We start from the raw sequence: 22,175 nt of genomic DNA on the forward strand, positions 1-22,175 counted from the left end.
AAACCGTCGGTATGCTCCACCTTGAAAAATAAATAATTCTTCGCCTCCACGTATTATTACCAAAAGCAGGGGAGATAATTCAAGCTCTAATATCAGGCTCTAATTAATCATATCTACGTAATTAGATGGTGGTTTAACGGAACGGTTGGAAAGTATGCCTTCTGTCGAGGATCGACGAGATCGCCGCTCGCGAGCGATCGAAATCCATCGCTACGACGATCCTCGGTAGGATCCGCGATTCTCGGAGGTCGGATCTCCGCTCCATTCGTCGCGATGCTATAAATTAGCGCAGCACGTGTACGCACATGCAACCAACTCATTCATGTACCAAGAGACTTGGCAAAGCCCCGTCGCATAGCTCGACGCTTCCTAAATCTATTCCGGGCTTAAAGACGGCGTGTACGTACCCATGAGAACAAGAAGCAAGAAAACGGCCACGATATACATTGCACTCGGTGCACGCCTGCATCGGCGGCGCATTCGACGAATAACGCTGAAACGTGCCTCGAAACACGATAAACGCGATCTCTACGGGACTTTCCACGGCACGGTCCGTTGCGCGGGCGACACACCTTCAAATTTTATATTTATTTAAAACGGAGGCTCACTTTATCAAAATCCGAACATAGGTATTAGAATTTATTTACTCGTATTTCGTCTGATAGGATTAGATTTTATAACAGCAGGAACGCTGAACCTCGACCGATCATCAATTAATTCTATATTTTCTTACGCACCTAATAAAGAAGCCATTATCGTTGTTATAATTATTATTTTCTTTTTCAATATCTCGAACAGACGTGGCTGCAATCTCACATGTAGACTCCTTGCATTCGGTTAAGTTTAGTGAATTTCAATAATTAAATTACAGCTGTTCAATATAGGTATCTATTGCTTTTTATGATACAGTGATTCCCAACCTCGGGTCGCGAAGTGTTTTCTGAGGAGTCGCCGCGGTTCTGTTTTGACACTATTAAATTAGAATTATATTCTGAAATACCTATTTTTAATGTGTTTTCGTTACCTTATATGGGGAGGGAGCAGCTTATTTGAATATTATAAAAAGGGTTCGCGACTCAAAAAAAGGTTGGGAAACACTGTTATAATAGTTTGCATATTTTGGGGTTTAAATCCAGTATTTTTATTATAGCCGTTATTAATACTTCCCTAAGGAATATACCGCGTGTCTTCGAAATGGAAACAGCGGCAGCTGTTACTGATAAATTTTATTCGAAACGTTTTATTCGAATTGTTACTCGAGCTACGACGAATATCTCGAAGCCGTAGCGGTCACGAGCAGAACTTCATTTTCCTTTCAAATCGTATGCCAATCAATTCGACGGCTCAACCCTGGAATTTTTTTTCGCAAACATTTACACGTTCCCAGTATTTTTCTCCTCGCGTCGGGAATGCATAATATATGTAGCGCGCGATCAACGCAGAATGAATGAAATTTAAAAGAGCAAGGATTCGCGGGTTTGCCTTTCAGACGGATCGTCTTCGAATTTTTTTCCGCGGCGCGAATCAATTTGATCGCTACGATACCCAATCACGTGGGCTCGACAAAGCCTTATCTTTTTAATTAAAATTTCACACTTTGCCTCGGGCAATAAAAATTGTGTAATAAAATTTATTATCGATGACACTGATATTACCACTTGTTGTCACGGGTTTGGTAAAAGTTATTACAACGTCACTGCTTGGCGGCTATTTTTCACGCGAAATTGCAGGGTAAGTGCGGCACAGTTTCCCCACCCAACGTAAAATGGCTTAAACTGACACTGATATTATTTATTTAATCAGAATGAAAACCTAATACGTTTAAAATTGTATGCTGATTAAAAAAAGAAAGTGATAATATTTGCTGAGAATCGGATTGAAAATTGAAATCTCGCGAAATCTCTCCCGAAATGTTTATTGAAGCTAATCGGCGATACATTCGCGATGTGACGCGTGTTTCGCGATCCTTCGTCGATTTCTATCGAACGACCTACTTCGACTGATAAATTCTTGCAGACACGGGGACAGGAAGTCCGGTCTTGCGTAAGGGGGTTGACATATTTGACAAGTCATATCTCTCCGACGATCTTCGCATCTTACCTTTCCCTTGTATCTGCACCAAACTATCCGACACTTTCATCTCCCTTTTCGCGTCCTAAGGCTATAAAAAATTCTGCTCGCAAAGTTCGTTTGCTGAAACTTGTCGAAGTGAATCGACTCTAATCTAACCCTTTGTTCTCCAAATATTTGACTTTTTTAATCATTTTAAGCAGGGCGATTAGAAAGAAACGACGAATAGGTGCATCCAGAGAGACGAGTTGTAACTTAGTAACAGAAGGGAATAGAAATGGTATTGGAGCATGCTAGGCAGAAAAGAAGGGGGGGGGGGATTAAAGGGAATCGAATGGAACATCCTTGACACAAAAGTAGCGACCTCCACTAATTTTTTTCTGTCCAAAATCGACGGTCGATGACGCGCCGCGGCTGTTTGCGTATTTCACGAACGTTGTTCTTGTTCGCCGAGAATTATTGGGCACGCAGCACCGTTTACCATTGGGTAATTGAACGGGCAACGAACGACCGGAATTATTGTCAATATTTCGCGATAAATCGAGGCAAAGTAGCATCAACTGCTAGAAGAGCACTCGTTAAATATCGAGATATAAATCCATTGAACTCTCGAATAAAATCCCGAGAACAGTTCCACGTAATATTGAAATTTCTCTAACACCCGAAAATTAATTTTTAAAAAAAATCCAGTCCCTCGATGCACATGACACGCATCTACAATTGCATCTGAAGCTCTATCCGCGAAATTCTGAAATAAATTCCCTCCGTTAAACGATAGATGCGCGTTCAATTAAATTAAGGATTATTTATTCACTGCGTGGAGGTAAGAAAATTGCTTTTGTCGGTCGCGCCTTGAATTATTCAGCTGCCAGATACGCGGCTCCGTCTTTAGGCCGTGGAAAGTTTCTCCTGCGACTGATAAAGAGACTTGTATCGTACAATTCGAATTCGTGCGAGTCAATTAAGGTGTCCGCGTTGTGCCTGCTTTAAAGAGAAAAAAAGCAACGCGCTGTAACCACCTCGACCCGGAAAAATTAATATTCCCACAGGCATGATTGGACGTCGCAAGAAATGCCATCGAGCCTCCGTTCACCGGAGCTGCGTGCAAGCCGATTCAACGTCCGCAGGAGAAACTGCAAAATCCTTTGGAAAAGAGAAACTGCAGGCCAAGATTAAAGACCAGCGGGAGAGCCTGTCCGTTTAGACTCTAGACACGGACGTTCGAATGGTAATTCCGCGCGATGAGCTAAAATGGGCAGAGGCGACGTGACTGCTCCTTCGTTCGCGAAATCGGCTAGAAATCAGCCTTAGATCCGGGGTCCAGGCGGTTGCCTTGGACGCGGTTGCGTGCAAATGCAACACCACGTCAACGTCCCTTCTCTCCAAGCAACCCTCCAATTTCAATCCCTTAACGAGATTTCAAATTTCTTCCTGCAACTTTGCTGTGGCAAAGTTTCACAATTCTCGAAGTTTTATCAGCAGGTTTATGAAGACCCCAAGAAGCAGATGATTTTGAAGAATCTTGGAAGCTAAGATCGACTTTGAACACCACCTTCTTTGAATTCGTATAGTCCTGAGACTTAAGTGGGGAGCCATGTGTTTCCCCATGAAAGAAACGAGTAAATAACTTGTTGGAAATTACTCCACAGAGGTAGAAAATTAATGTCACACTATAAACGCAACTATGGTTTGTTATATGAACAATGCACAGTGTATCCACGTACTAGTTTTATTTTATAAAGTATAAAGGTATACGAGATATAAGAACTTAAATTGACGAGTCAGAACACGATATGCACGGCGTAGTCACGTTTCTTAGACAGACTACGGTCGTCACTTTACGTTTCGGCCAAGACCCTTCCCCCTTTTTACTAGTTTGGGGAAACGCAGACCCTTAAGACTAAAAACCCTTACGGTGAGAATCGTTGAACTCCAACATAACTGATGCACAGTTTTGCGTACAAACTTTCCGCCGATCTAGCACCGCTACGCTCAATCAGAGTGGTCCTGCTGTAACGCGAGAAGCCAACGTCCAGCTAAAGAATATTTATAGGCTGTGCGTGCGTAACCACTTTAAATCGAAGCATCCTCGATGCTGAAGAAAAAAAAGCCGCGTGCTCCTTTTAACGATGTCTTCCTATCGACGAGCGGCTTTAAACGGGGGCAGCTTTAATTGCGGCGCTGAGAAAAATCGCTGCAGACACCGCAATTATCCCGCTATCGATAACCGTTCCCGATTAAAGCGGAGGAGACAACGGCAAGCTCGCCCTGCTGTTCCACGAAACCAAGATTTCACTAATAACCACGAAGCGCGGAGACGTGAACAGCGGTTCCGCGGGATTCTGCAAAAATTCGACGGCGGAGGTACGGGCTGTAAAAATAACTCGGTAGGTTCGAAAAAACTGGCGCGCACACCCGTCGGAAATCGCGGTCTAGATAGATTCTACACGGTGCGCGTCGTGATAATTTATACACTTTTCTGGGACACTTCTTATGTACCACCCGGCAAAGTTGTAAGCACAAGTTTGCCAATTTTAATTAAAGCAACTTTATATTAAAGCAACGAGCAGTGGCGGATTTAACGGGCGGCCGATGAGCAGTTGCCGTCTGGGCCCATACTGTCCAGAAAAACCCCCAGGGCTAAATTCTCAAAAAAAAAAGAAAATTTTGATTTTATCAAAACATCATATTCGTTTTCGGTACTACTGCACTTAGCACGTTTTTAGTAAACTACCTCTTCGTTTTCCCGAAAATGGGCCCCTGCACAGATGGCCCCCAAGGCCCAATCTTCAAGAAAAAATTATTCAAACTATATTTTTCTTCTGACCTCTACACTTAGCCCGTTTTTAGTAAACTACCCCTTCGTTTTTCCGAATAAAATGGGCCCTTCGGAACGTTTGCCACCTGGGCGTTTCCCTTAAGGGTACTAGGCAGTCGTTCCTGTCCAAAATGAAGCATTTCTGTTACAATTGATTACAAAGAAACAAATTGAAACTGAGACTTGTTCGTTGGCACGAACTTTATTAACATCATAAGCTTTAAAAAGCTTGTTTGTTTAGTCGAAAATATGCATTATATATGACGCTACAGATGGATCATTAAAGAGGCTTTTTAAAAAAAGTTTCTTTTGTTTTGCAGTGATATGTACTCAGTGGAAAATAAATTATTTAATAATGTTAGGACGAATTTTTTCTCAAACGCGTGTGCATGTATGTTTGTATGCTTGTTTTAAGCACACAGAAAAAATCTGGAGTTAAAATTTACGACTCATTTATCCAAAAAGCTAAATTGAAAAGAAAACCAATCGGAAGTCTCTAAAGCTTAATTTTTAATTTTTTAAATGAATTTTTCGATATATCTGAACGTGTGTAATTATCATTGTCATATTACATACATTTATTACGCCACCAAAATTTGTAAAAATATTCTATTGTTAAAGAATAAATTAAGGAAGCTCCTTTTACCCCGAGGTTCACTTCACCCCGGTCTCCGCTAACAGCGTTGAACGCTCGCGAGTCGGCTGCCGATAACGATGTTGTAAGCAATAAAAAAAAGGAGCGCGACACATTTCGCGAGACGGGTGGGTGGATCGATCGTCGGCCGAGCCAGTCACTGGAAACTGCAACGGCGGTGAATCGTTCGCGAGCAATCGATGGTTAAGTGGCAGTGTCACGGCCGCGATACGAAAGTCGAGCGCGACCACGTGCCGCGGCGATAACGCTGCGAGCGGGTGGACGATCCGCGAGGGAGGCGAGATCGAAGCGGCCGCGTAGCGCACGCTTTTTCGGCTCGAGCGCGCGCCTGATTGCCTTGGTGTCACGCCAAACGGACGAAGCGGGCTTAAAATTAGAAAGACGGCCCGCGGACCGTGCGCAGACCTCGCGAATCGAACCTGCGTGTCGCGTGGATCGAAGACGGGACTCGGGCGGCTGATTAAAGAATTCGAGACGGGCCGAGAACGCTCCAGGTTATCGGCCCACGCATATCTGCGCCGGGCGAAACGATCCGGGGAGCTTTTTGCAATTTCTGGAATTTCACGGAGCCGATAGCCGATTGGCGATACCGCAGGATTTGGGGATTTATGATGCTGATGAAAATGCACGGAGAGATTCGGGTGGCACAGAGATTTCCGATTCTTGATCATTGCGGTTAAACGTGGGCAAGGTGAAGTTTCACACCTGCGAGGATGAATACAGAGGAAATTCTGAGGAATTAGTTATTAAATTTCAAACGAACGTCTCTCTTCGTTTCAAGTTCTGCTTGTGCATTTTTTCAAAACGAATTTTGCGGCAGGCTGCCTTAACAAATTCGTGTGCAGCATTTCGGAGCATTAGTTTCGTTATGTCGTAGATTTTAAATCACTGATGGATGAAAGGGGAATTAGATGTCTGTTGATAAGGCACTGTAAATACTTGGAAAATTCGGAAACTCATTGTCGCTGAATTAACATGCACTTAGCATATGTCTGGACTTCGCCGTGCGATGTAACGCGATGATGATAACACTCAACGCGTATCTCTTTGATAACGGATTATTCAATTATTTTAATAAAGTCGATCGACACAATGTGCGCAGCGTTGTGTCAAAGATCCACTCCATCATTTTCCGTAAAACCGATATCTCCCGGGGCAGGAAGCAGGATTTCCATTAAAGTGTGCCCAGAAAAAGTTTTGCGAGCGTGTTTGCTAAATATACTTGGATCTAATGGGATGAAATTACCTGCGAACGTAGCGACCTGCCTGAAAACACGGCCGGCTGAAATTGGGACATTTTACGACTTCGTAAAAAACGCAATAAAATAACGGAAAGTTTATCATTTTATATCTGCGGGCTGTGTATTCTGCTACAGAACCTGATTCTCCTATCCGAAGATCGTTAGTGCGTTCTGCGATACTTATTTTAGCGATCTATCGATGCATCATGGCCACATTTAAATTCAGTAAAAAGCAGTCAGTGCCGTCTGCTTTTTGCAACACAATAAAGACTCTTTAGAACCGATACTGTTAATATATCGCATCTAAGCGTTCGTATCAGCGTGATGTATTTCATTGCATAAAAAAACCGTCGAGTACATTGTACAGCTTGTCTCGTTCTCTTTCGATTTAATTTCTGTACCATAATCTCTCAGATATAACTGCGGACCTGGGAATCAATTTGAAGGAAACTCATGGTTTCCGATTAATTAAAGTAAAGCGCGAAGTATCGATCCAACATGTGAGAGACATTTCATCAGGGCCAATTTTACACGTGACTGGAATGGGAGAAGTTTATGTAAACATACGTTCTATAACCTTTCCATTTCTAGCTATTTTTCCTAACATTCTCGAAGTAAAAGCAAAAGAGCCTTCAAAACCACCATCTGACTCACATCACCCTGCTTGTTACATAAAAAAATTTAATACTACCAAATATTTTAACTGTAATATATTCAAATGTGGCACTGCTATGTACCAAGGCAAATAAAATATAAAATATCATACAACTAAAGAATCAAGTGTTATCGAACAAAAGCGCATACGAGGCCCCCTCCCTTATTAAAAGGGGGCGACAGGATAATATTCCGAAAAATAAAGGTATCTTTGGAGATTTATTAAAAGCAAACTGCTTAATGAATCTTTTTGAAACTTTCAGGACTTTTTATTTGATATTTAAGTTATACGATTTTTTTGTGAATTTATTTAAAGCAGATTTATGAGCTGTACAGGACCAGTAACTTAGCGCTGCAAAAAATTTACGACGAAACGGTTCTTCTGAAATAAAAGAAACCACAAGTTTTAGAAACTATACGCGGCTGGCTATGGCACGACGGGTTCGATTTTGAAAATTTTGAAAAATGGCAAACTGGCGAACTTCGGAAGAAAGTTGTGAAAGTTTGTTCTAGAAAATTAACCTCTCTCGTTGAACAAGAAATGGAAGAACAAGACCAATCAAAAAAATCCACGCACAGTTTCCAAAACATTTCGGTTTTTGATTTTAGAAGCACCGTGTCGTCAGAAAACCGTCAACCAGACTTTTTTCAGCGCTAAGTTACTGGTCCTGTACAGTTTATAAATCTGCTTTAAATCAATTTCACAAAAAAAAAAAATCGTATGACTTAAATATCCAAGAAAAAGTCCCGGAAGATTAAAAAAAAATCATTAACCCTCCGTGGTAACACTGAGTCGTTTAAGTTTTGAGCAAATTGCCTCTTTTCTTAAGCTTCCTTCCGAACTTTTATTTCCCCTAATTAATCCTTTGAACATTTGACTCAAAGAACGATTGTATATTAAAGCAGAGACTTGAATAAGTATCCCACAATTTTTCAGAATTTTTGAAACTCAAAAACAGTAAAAAAAAAAAATAAACAGCCACGGACATAAGCGACCCAGTGTGCCCACGGAAGGTGTGAAAATACGCGTGCACAAGGCGGGTAAAGTACTTAGCTTGTAATAAATTTCCAAAGATACCTTTAATTTTCGGGTAATTAACCTATTGCCCCCTCTCCCTTAAACACTTCAAATCGATCACTAGAAAATGTCTCGCCACTGTAATACCCTGCATATCGATACCATAAAGTTTCCCAGTGATACCAAAGGGTACTGCGTTAACGAAACAATAACAACACTACCCACCCAATTCTAAATTGGACTTGAGCGCTACCAAAGAAAAATCGCGGCAGATCCGTCAGTCAGCCTGCCGCCTTTCTACCGATGCATTCGCGCGATCTCAGGGCTCCGGGGGGTGGTGCGAGAACGATCGGGCAGCGCGCGGCCTCGAAGGGAGTCAGAGGAGTGATTAGCTCACCGAGCAGATAATGCCGTATCCATTTTTTCTTGGGCGGGGGAGGCATCCAGCTGCGTACCGGCTCGTCGCTGACGACCACGTCGATTATACCGACGACCTGCGTCGGCATCAGGCTATTCGCGTCCCGCAGCCCGTTCACATTGTTGTTCGTCTCGCCGCCGACCACGCCGATCGCGCGCTGCGCGCCCGTAGCCTTCGCCGCGTTCAAATTCATACAAGGTTGGACCGCCGCTGTGCCATCCGGAACCAGAAGAACTCCCATGTTCCCCGAACACTCGCGTTACCACCCTCAGCGCACAGTCATCCGCGACTCGTCGCCGATAAAACCGGCACGCAGTCCCGCACTAGACGTCGGTGGCGCACGCACACCCCTGGCTAGCTCGGGAGACTCCACGACCCCCTGACAAAAGCTCCTCTCCTCTCATCAGGTCCGGAGAGCACCGTCCACGTCCGCACGCCGAGCCTCCCCCCTCGGTAGATCCCCCGCAGACTTTGCGAGAAGCTAATCTCCACCCGCGATCGTGACAGGAGCGATCGCGTGGGGTGCGCGAGAGCGAGGCACGTCCAGCGGCCCGGAGATTGCACCAGACGGAGAAATAATACTGCAGCGGCGTAATTGCGACGACGATGGGTTCTCGCCGATTGGCCGGCTACGGAGCTTTCTTCGAGGTGCACGGGACTCGGTATGCACGGCGTCGCACGGCCCCCGTCGTGGCGATCGATCGTGGTTTTTACCGAAATACTCGACGAGGCGCGGAGGAGTCGGGGCGCACGGACACGTCGCCGTAGAGCGCATAGCCTGCCGACCGCCGATAAAACTGTCGCGTCCGGGACGCGTCGAACCGACCGACTAAGTCGAAAAGAAGTGGAAACGACCGGGAATGCGAAGCGCGTGGAAAAGAGAGAGGGCTGCGTCACAGTCGCGAGGGGAGGGGGAGGCGGTTACACGACGAGCGTGCACGGCGAGGCCGTTTATGCGACAGGGAAAAAAATCGCGACTTTCGAAACACCGTTGGCGCACCGTGGATCCTCGGGGGGGCCTCTCCGTCCGATCTGGACACGGCTCCACGCTGCTCTTTGACATCGGCGGCTCCCTCGGCCGGCTGGGTCCTTTTAATCAGTCATGCTCGCCCAAGGTCGTCGGAGAATTTCGAGGCTCGCAGATCGAAAGCCACGCGGACGGTCACGCTCCGACGGCCTCGGTGCACGTGTGACGGAACAGGTTCCCTTTCGTCGATCTTCGATTGGACGTGATCCTCCTCGCCCGACAGCGTGTAAAAAATACACAGCAACATCGAGACACTATCCTGCCATTTCAAGCGGCTCCGCGGCCGTCACGTAATTCCTCTTTCTCGCGCTGTTAATCGATGGATCTCACAAACATCTCGGTGGCGTAATCGTTACTGATAAAGCGGCGCCTTTATCGGCCTGTCTGCGCCGACGAGCAACCTCGACCAGCGACCTTTCTGCGCGTATCTAACTGGGCGAAACGCGGACTACGCGTCTACGTGTCCTTTCAAGCGAGACTATTGTACGCAGCGGCTCGTCGAGAGCGAAACTACCGACGACGGGCGAGCGGCGATCGTGGACACCCCGGTGCTTCCGAGCAACGTCTGGGGCGGCGGATTCGTCGATCGATGAACCCAGACCGATCGAAAACTGTGGTAGATCACTCCGCGACGGATCGCGGCGCGCGGACAATTCTGTGAACGAAGGAAACTCGTGCCGCGTGAGTCGCGGGTGCCGACTGAAGTCTAAACGTAAGTGCCACCGCCTCCAACCTGAGGATGACGATCCCCTGGCTCCCTTACCCCACCCCGCCAACCCGTGCACGCCGCCAACGGCGACGGCGGCGACCAATCTCCTTCCTCTCGACCCGCTGCCGCCGCCGCCAGCCTTCCGTGACATCTCCGTTCGTGCGAGAGCTGCCTCCAGTCACCCGCGACCCTCTGTCTCTGTCGCCCGCGGACCAACCCCCCGATCTCCCTCTCGTTCTGCGCGACGCGTTGAAATTCGAAACGACGCGTCCGCGAAATCGCGTGCGCGCCGCGAAACGTAATTGGCGCGAACGGGAATCGTCAATAGTCGTGCGAAGCGATAAAAATTGTCGCCGGAGGAAAGGGTAATGTCTCTGTCGAGACGACTAGGTTGCTTGGACGTTTCAAGTTCAGAGTTCATTTTTTGGGTATCTTGTTTGCGAGCATACATATAGTTTGGCATTGGATCAATCTATTTGGGCGAAGCGGAGTTTTAAGAACGAGTACCCGCAACCCTCCGCACGCTTTTCTGGACACTGAGTGAAAAAGTGACACTAATAATAATTTCAATTGTGGGTAATGAAATAGATCGATAGGAGGTAGTAGCGATCAATTCGATGCTCGGGTTTCATTTTGGGAGGATCTAGCGGTAGTAATTCAAACAAAAATACCCGCGATGTGTTCGAACCCATCACTACTTTCACCAGAGATTGCCCAACTCTGAGTATACAAGCCTCCGACGAAGGAAATGAGCCGTGGAAGAGTTTCCCTGGTCAGGACTGGTGGGAGGTAATCAAAGTTGATTCTGTCTTCGACCCCAGGGTAGTTAAGAGCGATACAACGCCTTGTCACGTATAGGAACTGGATCCTGCCGGTCGGCGACAGCTTTGGAATCGAAGCTGGCAGTGTGGAATTGCTCTAGCTTGGTGAATTATGCATGATCACCGTAATGGGAAAGACAATCAATCGATCAGTTGAAATAAAGCGCGCGCGTGTTCACGCGCAATAGGTGAGCGCCGCAGTTTGAAGTACGAAGAGAAAAAAAAGCGGTTAGCGCTTGCTCTAAATTTGTAGTTAAAAATACACGCAGCCCTCTTTACTGCGAACACGCATGCACATACGCCGTGCACACGTGTCGCGTTGGGATATACCACCGAATCGTCCTTTCGCTACAGATCGCAATTCTGAGAGATCCTTTTCGCTTTCAACTGAAATCCACTCACCGTCGATGATGAGCATTTTTTCCTCGCAGAACAAGTCATCTTGCTCCGTGCGTTCCCTCTTTAATTTGGCACCTGAAACAGCGCGAACAAGAAAATCAATTAAATCCTCCAAAACTGAAGAGCTCATACATTTTGGAATATTCTTATTGCCATTATTACTTCGACTCCTTATTATTAGAATACCCCCTGTTCAGCATTATTCACCGTGCAGATTCGCTTCGGGAACGTAAAAATGAATTTCTCAGAGGTTCGCGAGCGCAAGGTTTGCAAGTTTAAATGCACGTTGCGCTCGAGAGTGTTCGCCTTTCCCCTTTCTCCCTGCGCGCGATGTCACCGATAAACGCGACAGCGTGCGGCGGCCGGGAAAAGCGGTAACAAGCGCCGAGCGCGGCGAAGCGCAACGCGTCACCGTTCCCGTCGCGCTTCCATCGCTCTCCTCTGCCCGGAGAGATCCTTCTTGGATTTTCTTGGCCGCGCGTCCCGCCCAGCGTGTAGACGACGCGACTGAATCCACAGGTCGATAAGGTATGAAAAATTGAAAGAGGCGCGTCTCCACGTGCTGTGGCGGTGGGGATGGGCAAGGGTATTCCCCTAGGTCAGCAGGGTGAGCGGTAACGCTAGGTGACGCCGATGGTGGGAGGAGAGAAAGGAAAAGGCCGGGCAGCCTCGTCTCGCTTCATCTTTCTCGCTCCCTTCGTCTCCGGGTCAGCCGAGGAGTCGGCAACGTCGCAATTGATCTGGACGCCACGCGGCCGGACGCGCGTGGTGGGGATTCGCCGGGGACAAGGCGCATGCGCACTCGAGCGACTCATTTGCCCGCGTGCTCGTCCGCCGATACAGTGCGCTAACTGCGTTCCGCCTGCGCTTTGTTCCCGTTTCTCCCTGGTTCTTCCTCTAGTCCGACCTTATGTCGTTTCGTTCAGAATCTATTCGATTCTATTTACTTTATCCCTCTACCCGCGTTGTTCTACATCGGCGACTACGTTTCCTCTCATCTGTCCCTCCCTGTTCCTTTGGTCCAGCCTGCGTCGGCTCTGTCCCGAGTCTATTCGCGCTGGATTCTACTTTGTCCTCGCCGTTGTTTCTTGCCCGGTGAGCACGCCTCTCGCTTGCTCCTTTCTAAAAATGCCCCCACCCCGATTGTATTCTTTGCCTACTTTCCTCCTACCGAGCGTTCTCTCACTCGCGCACCGTCGCCCTCTACTTTCCCCACTCTGACCTGTTGGTAGTGCTCTCCTACATAGAGAGGCACAAGCTAATCTTCGCGTATCTATCCGGTGTAACGAACACGTCTCGACAGTGACGACGAGTGGGCTACAAGCGCCCCTGCGTGTGAGCCTTGGAACAGCGTACAAGCGAACCTGACTGATGCTGTGCGCGCGGTAGGAGTGGTAGAGATGGTAGCGGTCGATCGCACACACCTAGAGGCCTGGAATAGTCGAGCAGCGCGGCGACGCTGATTCCAATGTCGACGAACTTCAGCGCACAGTGTTTCGTGAAAGTATTATGTACAAATGTGCACAGAACAGCACGATCTACAGATGAGAAACCAAATTGATTTTTCAATGCCCCAACGAATCCTCTACCGAGCACAGCAATATTTCGATTCGAACAGAAACTAACCCCTCCATGCGTCCATGGGCGCGATGCGGCGCTCAAACACCGCGGCGCATATAGTTAACGATCTACGGTCAACAATTTCCGCACAAGGCTTGCGGCCGAGCGGTGAATCCTAAGCGGCTGAACGTCACTGCTGGATTCATGATCGAACTAACGCATCGCGTATGGAGAAGACGATGAACCTTTCGAACCTGTATGCTCGGCGTGAATTTTTCAATTAATTAACCGCGCAAAGGAGAGAAATCGTAGTGGCTCCGGTACGTACGCGATCCAGCCTTTCCCTGCAGAATTCACGCTCTACGCGGGGTTACGTGCGAGACGTGCGCACGCCACGCGTGTTATGAAGTTGTAACGCTGAATTGTAAAGCATCGTTTAAGTACACGATAGACGGACTTAAATTATCGTTTAACGCGCATTGCCTGTTATATCACGCATCGCCGTGCCAGCGAGCACGCGCAACGCGGCAACGGACCGGATGCGCGGAGATAGGGAGCGAATTACCACGTTTAAATCATCCGTATTACGGATCGAGGCCCGTGTGCGAAACCGGTACGCTCGGTTCTCCACTACGCAAGTCACCACTGGCCTACCGAGTTCCCAAACTCGCCCCGCGAATTTCAAACGCTTGTACACTTCTCATCGAGAGAATGCTAAGCACGAGGAAGGTAAGTGTCTCCATTATCGACCTGACACTTTTGTCCAGTTAAAAGTATTATATTTATTAATTCGTTTATTATTAGTTTGCTGTTATGGGATGGAGTGGTAAGTGCGGGCAATATAAAAGTCCCAGACTGCTGAAAATATTAACGTAATTAAATACCATAAAATTGAGTATCTTAATGTAGAAAGCAGAAAGTGTTTGTGTGTTTGTCTGTCGCTCAAAAACTTTCGAAAAGTAAACTCTGGCGTCAGGAATTGTATTCCAGCTCATGATGCCTAGTTAATCCAGATGAATGTAACTATGTTCACAAAAAAAAATAAATAAATAAATAATTTTTTTTTATAAAATTAGAATCTAAATTTCGGGCGAAGCCGAGTAGTAAAGCTAGTATTATATAAAGCTACCTCGATAACTCGACAAGCTCTATAAGTCGATAATTTTCTTCATTCTCTCCCCCTCCGTTGTAAACACCTCTATAAGTCAAAATAAATCTTCACCTCTACAAGTCGAAGTTTACTTCTTCATATGTATTACGACATTTCGTAGAAAGATCTCGAAATATTGAGGAAAATGTTTTCTCTGCATTATTCAAGATTGAAAATGCTATTGATTTACAATACACTAAAAGACTAGCACAAAGCAAAATCATAAATTTTTTTTAATATGTAATAAAGAGTAATATTTCGAGCATAAAATGTGTCTTATAATTATTTTTATATATGTAGGTATACATGTAGTAGGGGAAAGGTGGAGTAGTTGATCACACTTTTGCTTTTTTATTAAAATAATGATAATGGTTTGCTTTGCTTGTATTTAATTATGTAAGTTGTGATTCTTAGAGTATTCTCAATATACTTGTACAAATTTGAGAGCTGATAACCAATTTTAATGACTGAACTTCAACATTTTCTGGCAGCGATGTTATGCACAAATATCCCCCACTGAAGGGGAGACTTGATCAAAAGGTTAGGGAGACTTGATCAGTGAACTTTAAGAGTAATAACACATTAAATTTCAAAAAAATATTTATTATCTTCGCCAATAACACGAAATAAATGGAATATCATAAAAAGAAAGTAAACTATAACAAACTTGAAAGAATTACTGATCAAATAAAACCGAAGAATCAAACTCTACGACATATAAAACAACATAAATGCATTCTTAAGACATTTCACTTAAATATCATCTGATTAAAATATTTTTTCCCTTCCCTTGAGATTCGAGTTACCGAGGTTCGACTGTACATTAAAATCCTAGTGTGTATTCTAGGCAACCCCCAATCAAGGGGATATCAATTATAATATATTTTAAGATCTTATTTCCGTTATCGACCAGAGTTTACACTTTCCTTTAACCACTACTCCGTATATTTTTAGTTTCTTTCAGCTAGCAACGTGCTGGGTGGTGTTGACCCGAGAAGGGTTTAAAACGAAGAAATTCTGATTGAATCTCGCGTAACCAGCGTTTATCGGCGGGATAATCGTTTCGATAAGGGTTCTCTCTCGATTGCGTCGCCGACGAGAAAGAAATCATCGACGCGCGAGGGCAAATTCGAGACGGAACCGTCGGGCGCGCATTTTCCACGTCTCGCATCGCGTTTAAACCGTGCGCATAGAGGCGTGACCGTGAAAACAAGGGATCGATCTGCCGATACGTGTATGCTCACCTTCCTTTAAGGTTTCATCGCGACCCACGGGGAAAATAGCTCGGCACAAGGCAATGTAACTATTGCACACGTATTTCCTCGCGTGTCCTCTGCAATAAAGCACGGACTTAGGACACGAACATTTCGAGACCGTGACGTACACCCACCCCTGCTAAACAAATAACCGTCTCGGAAAGCAAATGTTCCCTGTCAAACCTTTCCTACCTAAACCCTGCGCCGTCTAAACTCTAAACATTGCATCGCACGTCATCCTATGTAATATAACTCCCTGCAAAAGAATCTTCCAAACCCTCGCCTCGAGATACTTCCCTGCCTCGAAGATCATAATAAATGCCGCAGATCTAACCAGTCAGCTCAGATTTAATTCTTACTTCAGTTTCAGCTGGAGAGTTCAGCGGGGGACTCTGTCAGTGGAACTTCGCGACCAGTGTGCCAACGAAATAGTCCCCCGCTACACGGTTATATTCGAGGGAAACTTTTCCTGATAAGGACGGTTACGATTGGGGCGAGCGCTTTTTCGCCGAGACGGGGAATCGGGAAGTAGTTGAGTCGGAAAGAAGTCGTACGGGAGTTCAGAGACCAGATTCAACCCTAGCGTAGAGAAGAGAGTTCTACCGAGCGGTATCGTTATCGAGAAGTCGCAACATCATGTCTTCTTAGTTTTCGCGTTAAACATATTATTCCTTAAAATTAGAGTCTCCTTCCACCGCTCCTCTTGTATAATAAACACAGAAACGTCGGTTATGGTCGATATCATGGAATCGCAATTTGTCCCCACCCGCTTACAGAGTACACACTATCGCTGTCGATTCCCGTCGCCCAGAGTGGCATACAAAATTTAATGCATATTCGATACACGTTTGCCAGCTCACCTGACACATTCATTCGGGCACACGTCGACGCGCCCCGGCTCACGAAACGGGAAGATCGATCTGACCTGTATCCTATGCATTTTTTGTCTGCCTGCGTTCCTTCCTTCCGTAGTCGCGCACAGGCCGGAATAAATGCAGCGAGCTTCTCTAAGCGCGAAAGAATCGGATCCGAGGAGGGTACCGGTGCACCATGTACAAGCTCACGGATACGGGATGGCTCAACGCGCCACCAATAATGGGCCGCCCTGTACAGTGGGCGAGGAAGAAATCTAGCGGTGTACTTGGAACACGTGGTATATAAGTCAAGTGGTATATAAAGCGATGCCCTTGGGTGTACGAGTCGCCAAACGTTACTACCAGAGGCGGGCGACCTGTACCCTTTGGAAGAATATTCCCACGTTCCCTCAGCACTGCTACCACTGCCAAGAGTGCAGTACCAGTGTGTGCCTTCGAAGTCCCGAACGGAGTCATTGGAAGGCAGAGCCGACTAAACGGCGCGCAGCGTTTCTCTATGCCAGTTTTCTCCGTCCCCGCGTAGAAAACGGCTACAGCCCCGGCCCACTTTCTAGAATCGCGCTGTACTTCCCCCACCAGCCAGCGCTGTGCACCTCGCGCGGCTACCTACGCGCGTCCCCCTCCACGAGCCGCTCCACCGTCCATTGCGTGCAGCGCGCAGCACCGACGCAAGGGAATCGCTGGCGATCGTAAACGAACCGCGCGCGCGATAAATCAGATGCGTGCTCGATAACGATGGAAAAAGCCGCGTGGGGCCAAGGGAGTCCCTATGATACCGATACAGGGGCCAGGCGAACGCAGACGGACGGCTGTCGAACGGAAAAGAGAAAGGGACGGGCGCGAGAGGCACAAAGAGACAAACAGAGAGAGGCAGAGAGGGACGGGAGGAAAGGAGCGCGCTGACAAACACAACGCCCGTGCGCGAGTAGGTGGCGCGCTCCGTGAATGAAGCACAAAAGCTGTCCCGTAGTTTCTAGAGTCAGTGACCGGGAGGGGGGTTTCCCCCAGCTCCTCCCTCCCGGCCGTCCTACTACCTGAGTATCCAGGTTCGTTCCTACCATCGTCACCGCAGCACCACGGTCACCATCGTTACCCCTCCGAAAGCGATATCGCGTTGCCCCCCTCTCGCCCCCACTCTAATCCTCGATCATCACCCCTCCCACAGTGTCCGCCGATCCGTTTCCCCTCGCTCCTGTCCAGGCCAACCTGACTCGTACCCTTCTCCGGGCCTGCACCTAAGTCCTAACTTCCGCCACCCTTCCGCGGGTCACTCTCTTTGCTTTTGGGACATTCCACGCGAACTCGGACAGATTTCGGAGTGAGTTTTCGTAGATTGCGGAAATTTGAATACGTTGTAGTCTTTAGTGATATTGCAACGTACCTTGAAGGATTTTTCGAAATTTTGAAAACCTGTATTTGTTTACAATAATTGCACAAAAATGGTTCAATTTTTTTTTAAACTGAAATAATTTTTTCTTAAAACTTCAATGTCTTCTCTATAAGCACCGTAAAGCTCATCTCCATCCGTTTACCACTTCCATAGCTATAATGTATCGAAAAAAAGTTAGCACTTAACTTGAAACAGCTGTAAAATCGACATTTTTCAAAATTTTGAAAAATCCTTTGAAGTACGTTTAAATATCACTAAAGACTACAACATATTCAAATTTCAGCAATCTACGAAAACTTACTCCGAAATCTGTCCGAGTTCGCGTGGAATGTCCCTTTATGCGTGCCCGTTCCCGACGGCTCCGCTCGCCGTTCACGTCGGATCGACGACCAGGGGGGAGGGCCCCGGTGCATGCGAGCGCTCACGGTCGGATCGCCTCTCCCCATGCCTCCCCGTTCTACCTTCTCTCCCTCTCTTTCTCCCTCTCTCTCGACTTCTGAACCGTCGTATCTCCGCAACGCTCGTAAACACCTCGCGTCGCGGCCCTTGTCGATCGCGATACACTTTCGTGCGCTCCGATAACGGGCGAGAGGGACCGACAACAAAACCTTCGACTTTAGCGCCCGCTCGACGAGGCAACGATAAACCGGCCGCGTACAAACACATGTGCGATCGGCCGCACGGCCGCGGTACGATTCCAGATAACTCTCAGTTTATCGCGGAGCGCGCAGGAGAGAGCGGCGGAGGCGTTTGTTTCAGCGTTTGTCAGTCGGCGTCCGGCGGAGGGTGAGAGAGGGGCGCGAAAACTTCTAACCACGAAGGTACAACCGTGAAAGGTGGCTGGTGGCGAGGTCTTTGTCGCCAGGATAGGCTGCCGGGATTACCGGTTCACCTCGGCAATGATCGTACGGCCCGCGATGTATCGCAGGCGCACGCGTCGGGGGTCGTTTCGACAGTCTTTTTGCGAGGAGGTTATCGCGCGGATCGTTCCGCCGGTAAAAGTCAACGCCGAGGAGAAAGAGACCGATGGCACGGTAGCGTGCCGGTCACCGCGTTTTCGTGCTCGGCAACTGTTTCGCGTGTATCGAGGCTCGCTGAGCGAGATCGGCCGGTTGAGTCGTTGACCTGGGAAAACGCGGGAATCGAAGGGACACGGCCGATGGTCCTTTTCCAGCGCTCGCGCGAGCAGTTTCGCGATCGTTATCGCGGGGCATGGTTTCGAAGTAAACGGCCCCGATGGCGCGTAAGAACATAATCGTTTTTTCGGAACAAGTATTTTTTTTTACTTGAAAAGAATTGTATTTTGACAAATCTTGCAGAGGCTCACCGGTTTGTCTATGAAGAACTATAGCAGTGATTCCCAACGTGAAGTACGCGGTAAAACTTTGGGGGGCTCTCACCCGTCCACTTTTTGTTTTTATCACTCTTTGTGAATACAATATATATATATATATGTTTTATTTTATTCCCATTGTTATACTGCAACTATAGTTTTATCTATTTATGCAAGGTGTACGCAACTTATATACACATTTCCAGGAGGTCCGTGGAGCATAAAAGGTTGAGAAACACTGAACTACAGTATACCCTTGTAAAACGTCTGTTCTCCTAACGAAATTTCTTTTCACAGCTGTTAAAACTAATTCTGATCGTAATAGTTTATTACGAAACTGATACGCAAATACGCACATTAATTGTAGCACAATGGAAACTTCTGATATTAGGGAAAATGGTTTGTGCTGGTTCGAGGTACAGTGGGTGATCAAATTATTAGAGACACAGTACGAGAAATATGTTTTTTGTGTTTCATAAAATCATCCGTGTGACAGATAATGTTGCCTAAGTGTTGCCAAGTGTATATTTGCTAATTTGAGTAATAAGAGTTCAGTGTAACTAAGGACATTCATTTAAAATTTAATTGTTTCAATGTAAAATCGTCAATTTCTGCGGGTGGCTCTAATAATTTTATCGCCCACTGTATAAGAGAAATGTTATCCCATATAGTTGAATGCGCTATAATCTTGCGCGATTCAGTATGCGAAAGGAAATGACATTCCCATTTCAACCATTCGTATTGATGTTATTTTATCTGATGTGTGATAACGCGAACGTAAGAAGTGTGTGTCAGAATTTTTTATTTATACGAACAGTGATATCTCCCTGCTAGATCGGATAATAGAGGTTCTGCTGCGATTTCAAATGCGTCTTTTTAATGCCGTAAACAGACCAACCGAGGGAAATCTAAACGCTTTTGTATTATTTCGGAGCGTGGTCTGTTTACGAAACTTTCCACTGGACGTTTTGCAAAACACCATCGACGTGTCTGAGAATCACTGTTGCGAGGGAAATCATACCTAATTTGGAGGCGGTGAACGCGTGGGTCATCGCGTGCTATTCGCATGTACAGTGCAGTGTTTCTCATTTCTGCGCGGAGCGTCGAATTATTTATTTCTTAAGACGAAAGACGATAAGGGCGCTAAGTTTTTTTTTCACGAAAACGTTATCATGTCAATCTCGCGGCTTTAACGGGAACGAATATCCGATTTTTCAAACTTTAAACATCGAAGCCTTTTTCACAGCAAAAGTAGCACACGCAGAAATGCAAAAATAATGCTCGTGGAAAATTTTCGATTGACGACTACGCGTTACGCCAATGTTATTTGTTGTCAGTGGTACTACGACAATTTTCGAAAGATCCTAAACACTGATAAGCTATCGAACGAGTGGCAACGAGTGCAATTATCTATTGGACCCGAAAAATATGAGCAAGGTTAGCAATTTTTTCGCCGTGGAGTACCGCGATCGGCCAGTGAACAAATATTCAATTATAACGATCAATGTGTTAAATAAAAATGTGAAGATAATTTTATAGAAGCCTTTAAAACAATAGAATTCTTAAACCCATTCGCCCACAGTGCGATATGTATTTAGAATATTTGAAACTTAATTGCTACTCTCGTTAAATCTAAGAAATTCGCACGAATATGTCACACGCGAAGAAATAAGTGAATCTAGAGATATTGCTTGCCTCGACACTATCAAGATCAACGGAAGATTTCGCGAATGCAATCAGGCTCGTGAAGCTCATGCTGCATACAGCGTGTCACTAAAATACTGGCGCAGATAGAAACAGAATAATAATTTAGAAATAAAAGTTTAAGTGAAATGTACCGACGTTAATATAAAACGTTAACAATTATCTACAAAACCAAGTGAATTTCCAGGTCGCTAATTATATTTTTCTTCCGTCGATTTCCACAGTAATATTTAATTTTCCATGGAAATAAATTGAATATCAGATGAGCGTGCGGTTAGACGCGTAAAATCACGAAGAGAAGTAACCCGACGGTTGAACCGGCGAAATTTGCTCGCGTCAGTAATTTCGTGACTCACTGTATATATGCTCGTACGTATTGCGAACAGTCGGCGAAAAGTGGCGCGTGGTACTCACCACGTGGCTCGTTGGAGTTGTGATGGTTGGAGTGGGGAGCAACGGCGAGCGGATGATCGGAGGAGGAGGAAGAGCTGCTCGCGAGGCGCTCCCTCTTCTTCTCCTGCTGCTCGACGAACCGCGCCGCTTCCAGCAACGTCTCCAGGCTCATCCTGACGTTGCCGACTCGCTCCACGACGAGCCCTGTCCCCCTTCAAGATCCTTCGGGAGATTGAGACCCAGCGATCGGACCGTCGATTCCCGTCGCCGGCTCGCGAGGACGAAGAAGTCGAGAGCCCGTTCTCGTGTCTCAACTCTCCTCTTTTTCTGCTGCAGCCAGCCGCGGGTGGCAATCTGCACGCGAAAACAAAAACAAAAAAAAAAAAGAACGATCCAGCGTTACATCGAACATGCACCGCACTGCGATGTCATTGCCGCGAGAACGGGTGGGGGAAGGGGGGGTCGAGTGGGGGATGTGGTAATCCCTGACGGTTCTTAATTCGTCGACCTTGGCGGACGCGAGAAGAAAGGTCGTAATAACGTAAATAATCCACTATCACGCTCATGTTCCACCAAGACCGAAAATCGCGAGGTTCACTGAATAGAGAAAGGGCGGGTGGGGTACCGACGAACTGAATACGATTCGACACTGATCGACGTCACTAGCGACGTGAAATTTTCTAT

The 22,175-nt window shown here is 46.5% G+C and overlaps 1 protein-coding gene across 7 annotated transcripts in view; it reads right to left on the bottom strand.

The window, feature by feature from the left end:
* The window catches only part of LOC143367365 (uncharacterized), a 48,445-nt gene that overhangs the window by 24,032 nt on the left and 2,238 nt on the right, over nt 1-22,175 (bottom strand). For 3 of the 7 annotated variants that reach the window (XM_076809101.1, XM_076809100.1, XM_076809102.1), the window contains exons 2-3: nt 21,513-21,845; nt 11,834-11,905 (exon numbers count right to left, since the gene is read on the bottom strand). In XM_076809101.1, the coding sequence (XP_076665216.1) occupies nt 11,834-11,905; nt 21,513-21,663 (223 nt within the window). In that variant the 5' untranslated portion in view covers nt 21,664-21,845. Of the gene's footprint in view, nt 1-8,853; nt 10,493-11,833; nt 11,906-21,512; nt 21,846-22,175 lie in introns of those variants that run through there. The other 4 variants (XR_013085023.1, XR_013085024.1, XM_076809098.1 and 1 more) reach the window with 3 other exon arrangements.

This window comes from Andrena cerasifolii, chromosome 3 (assembly GCF_050908995.1).
Source record: "Andrena cerasifolii isolate SP2316 chromosome 3, iyAndCera1_principal, whole genome shotgun sequence".
NCBI lineage: Eukaryota > Metazoa > Arthropoda > Insecta > Hymenoptera > Andrenidae > Andrena > Andrena cerasifolii.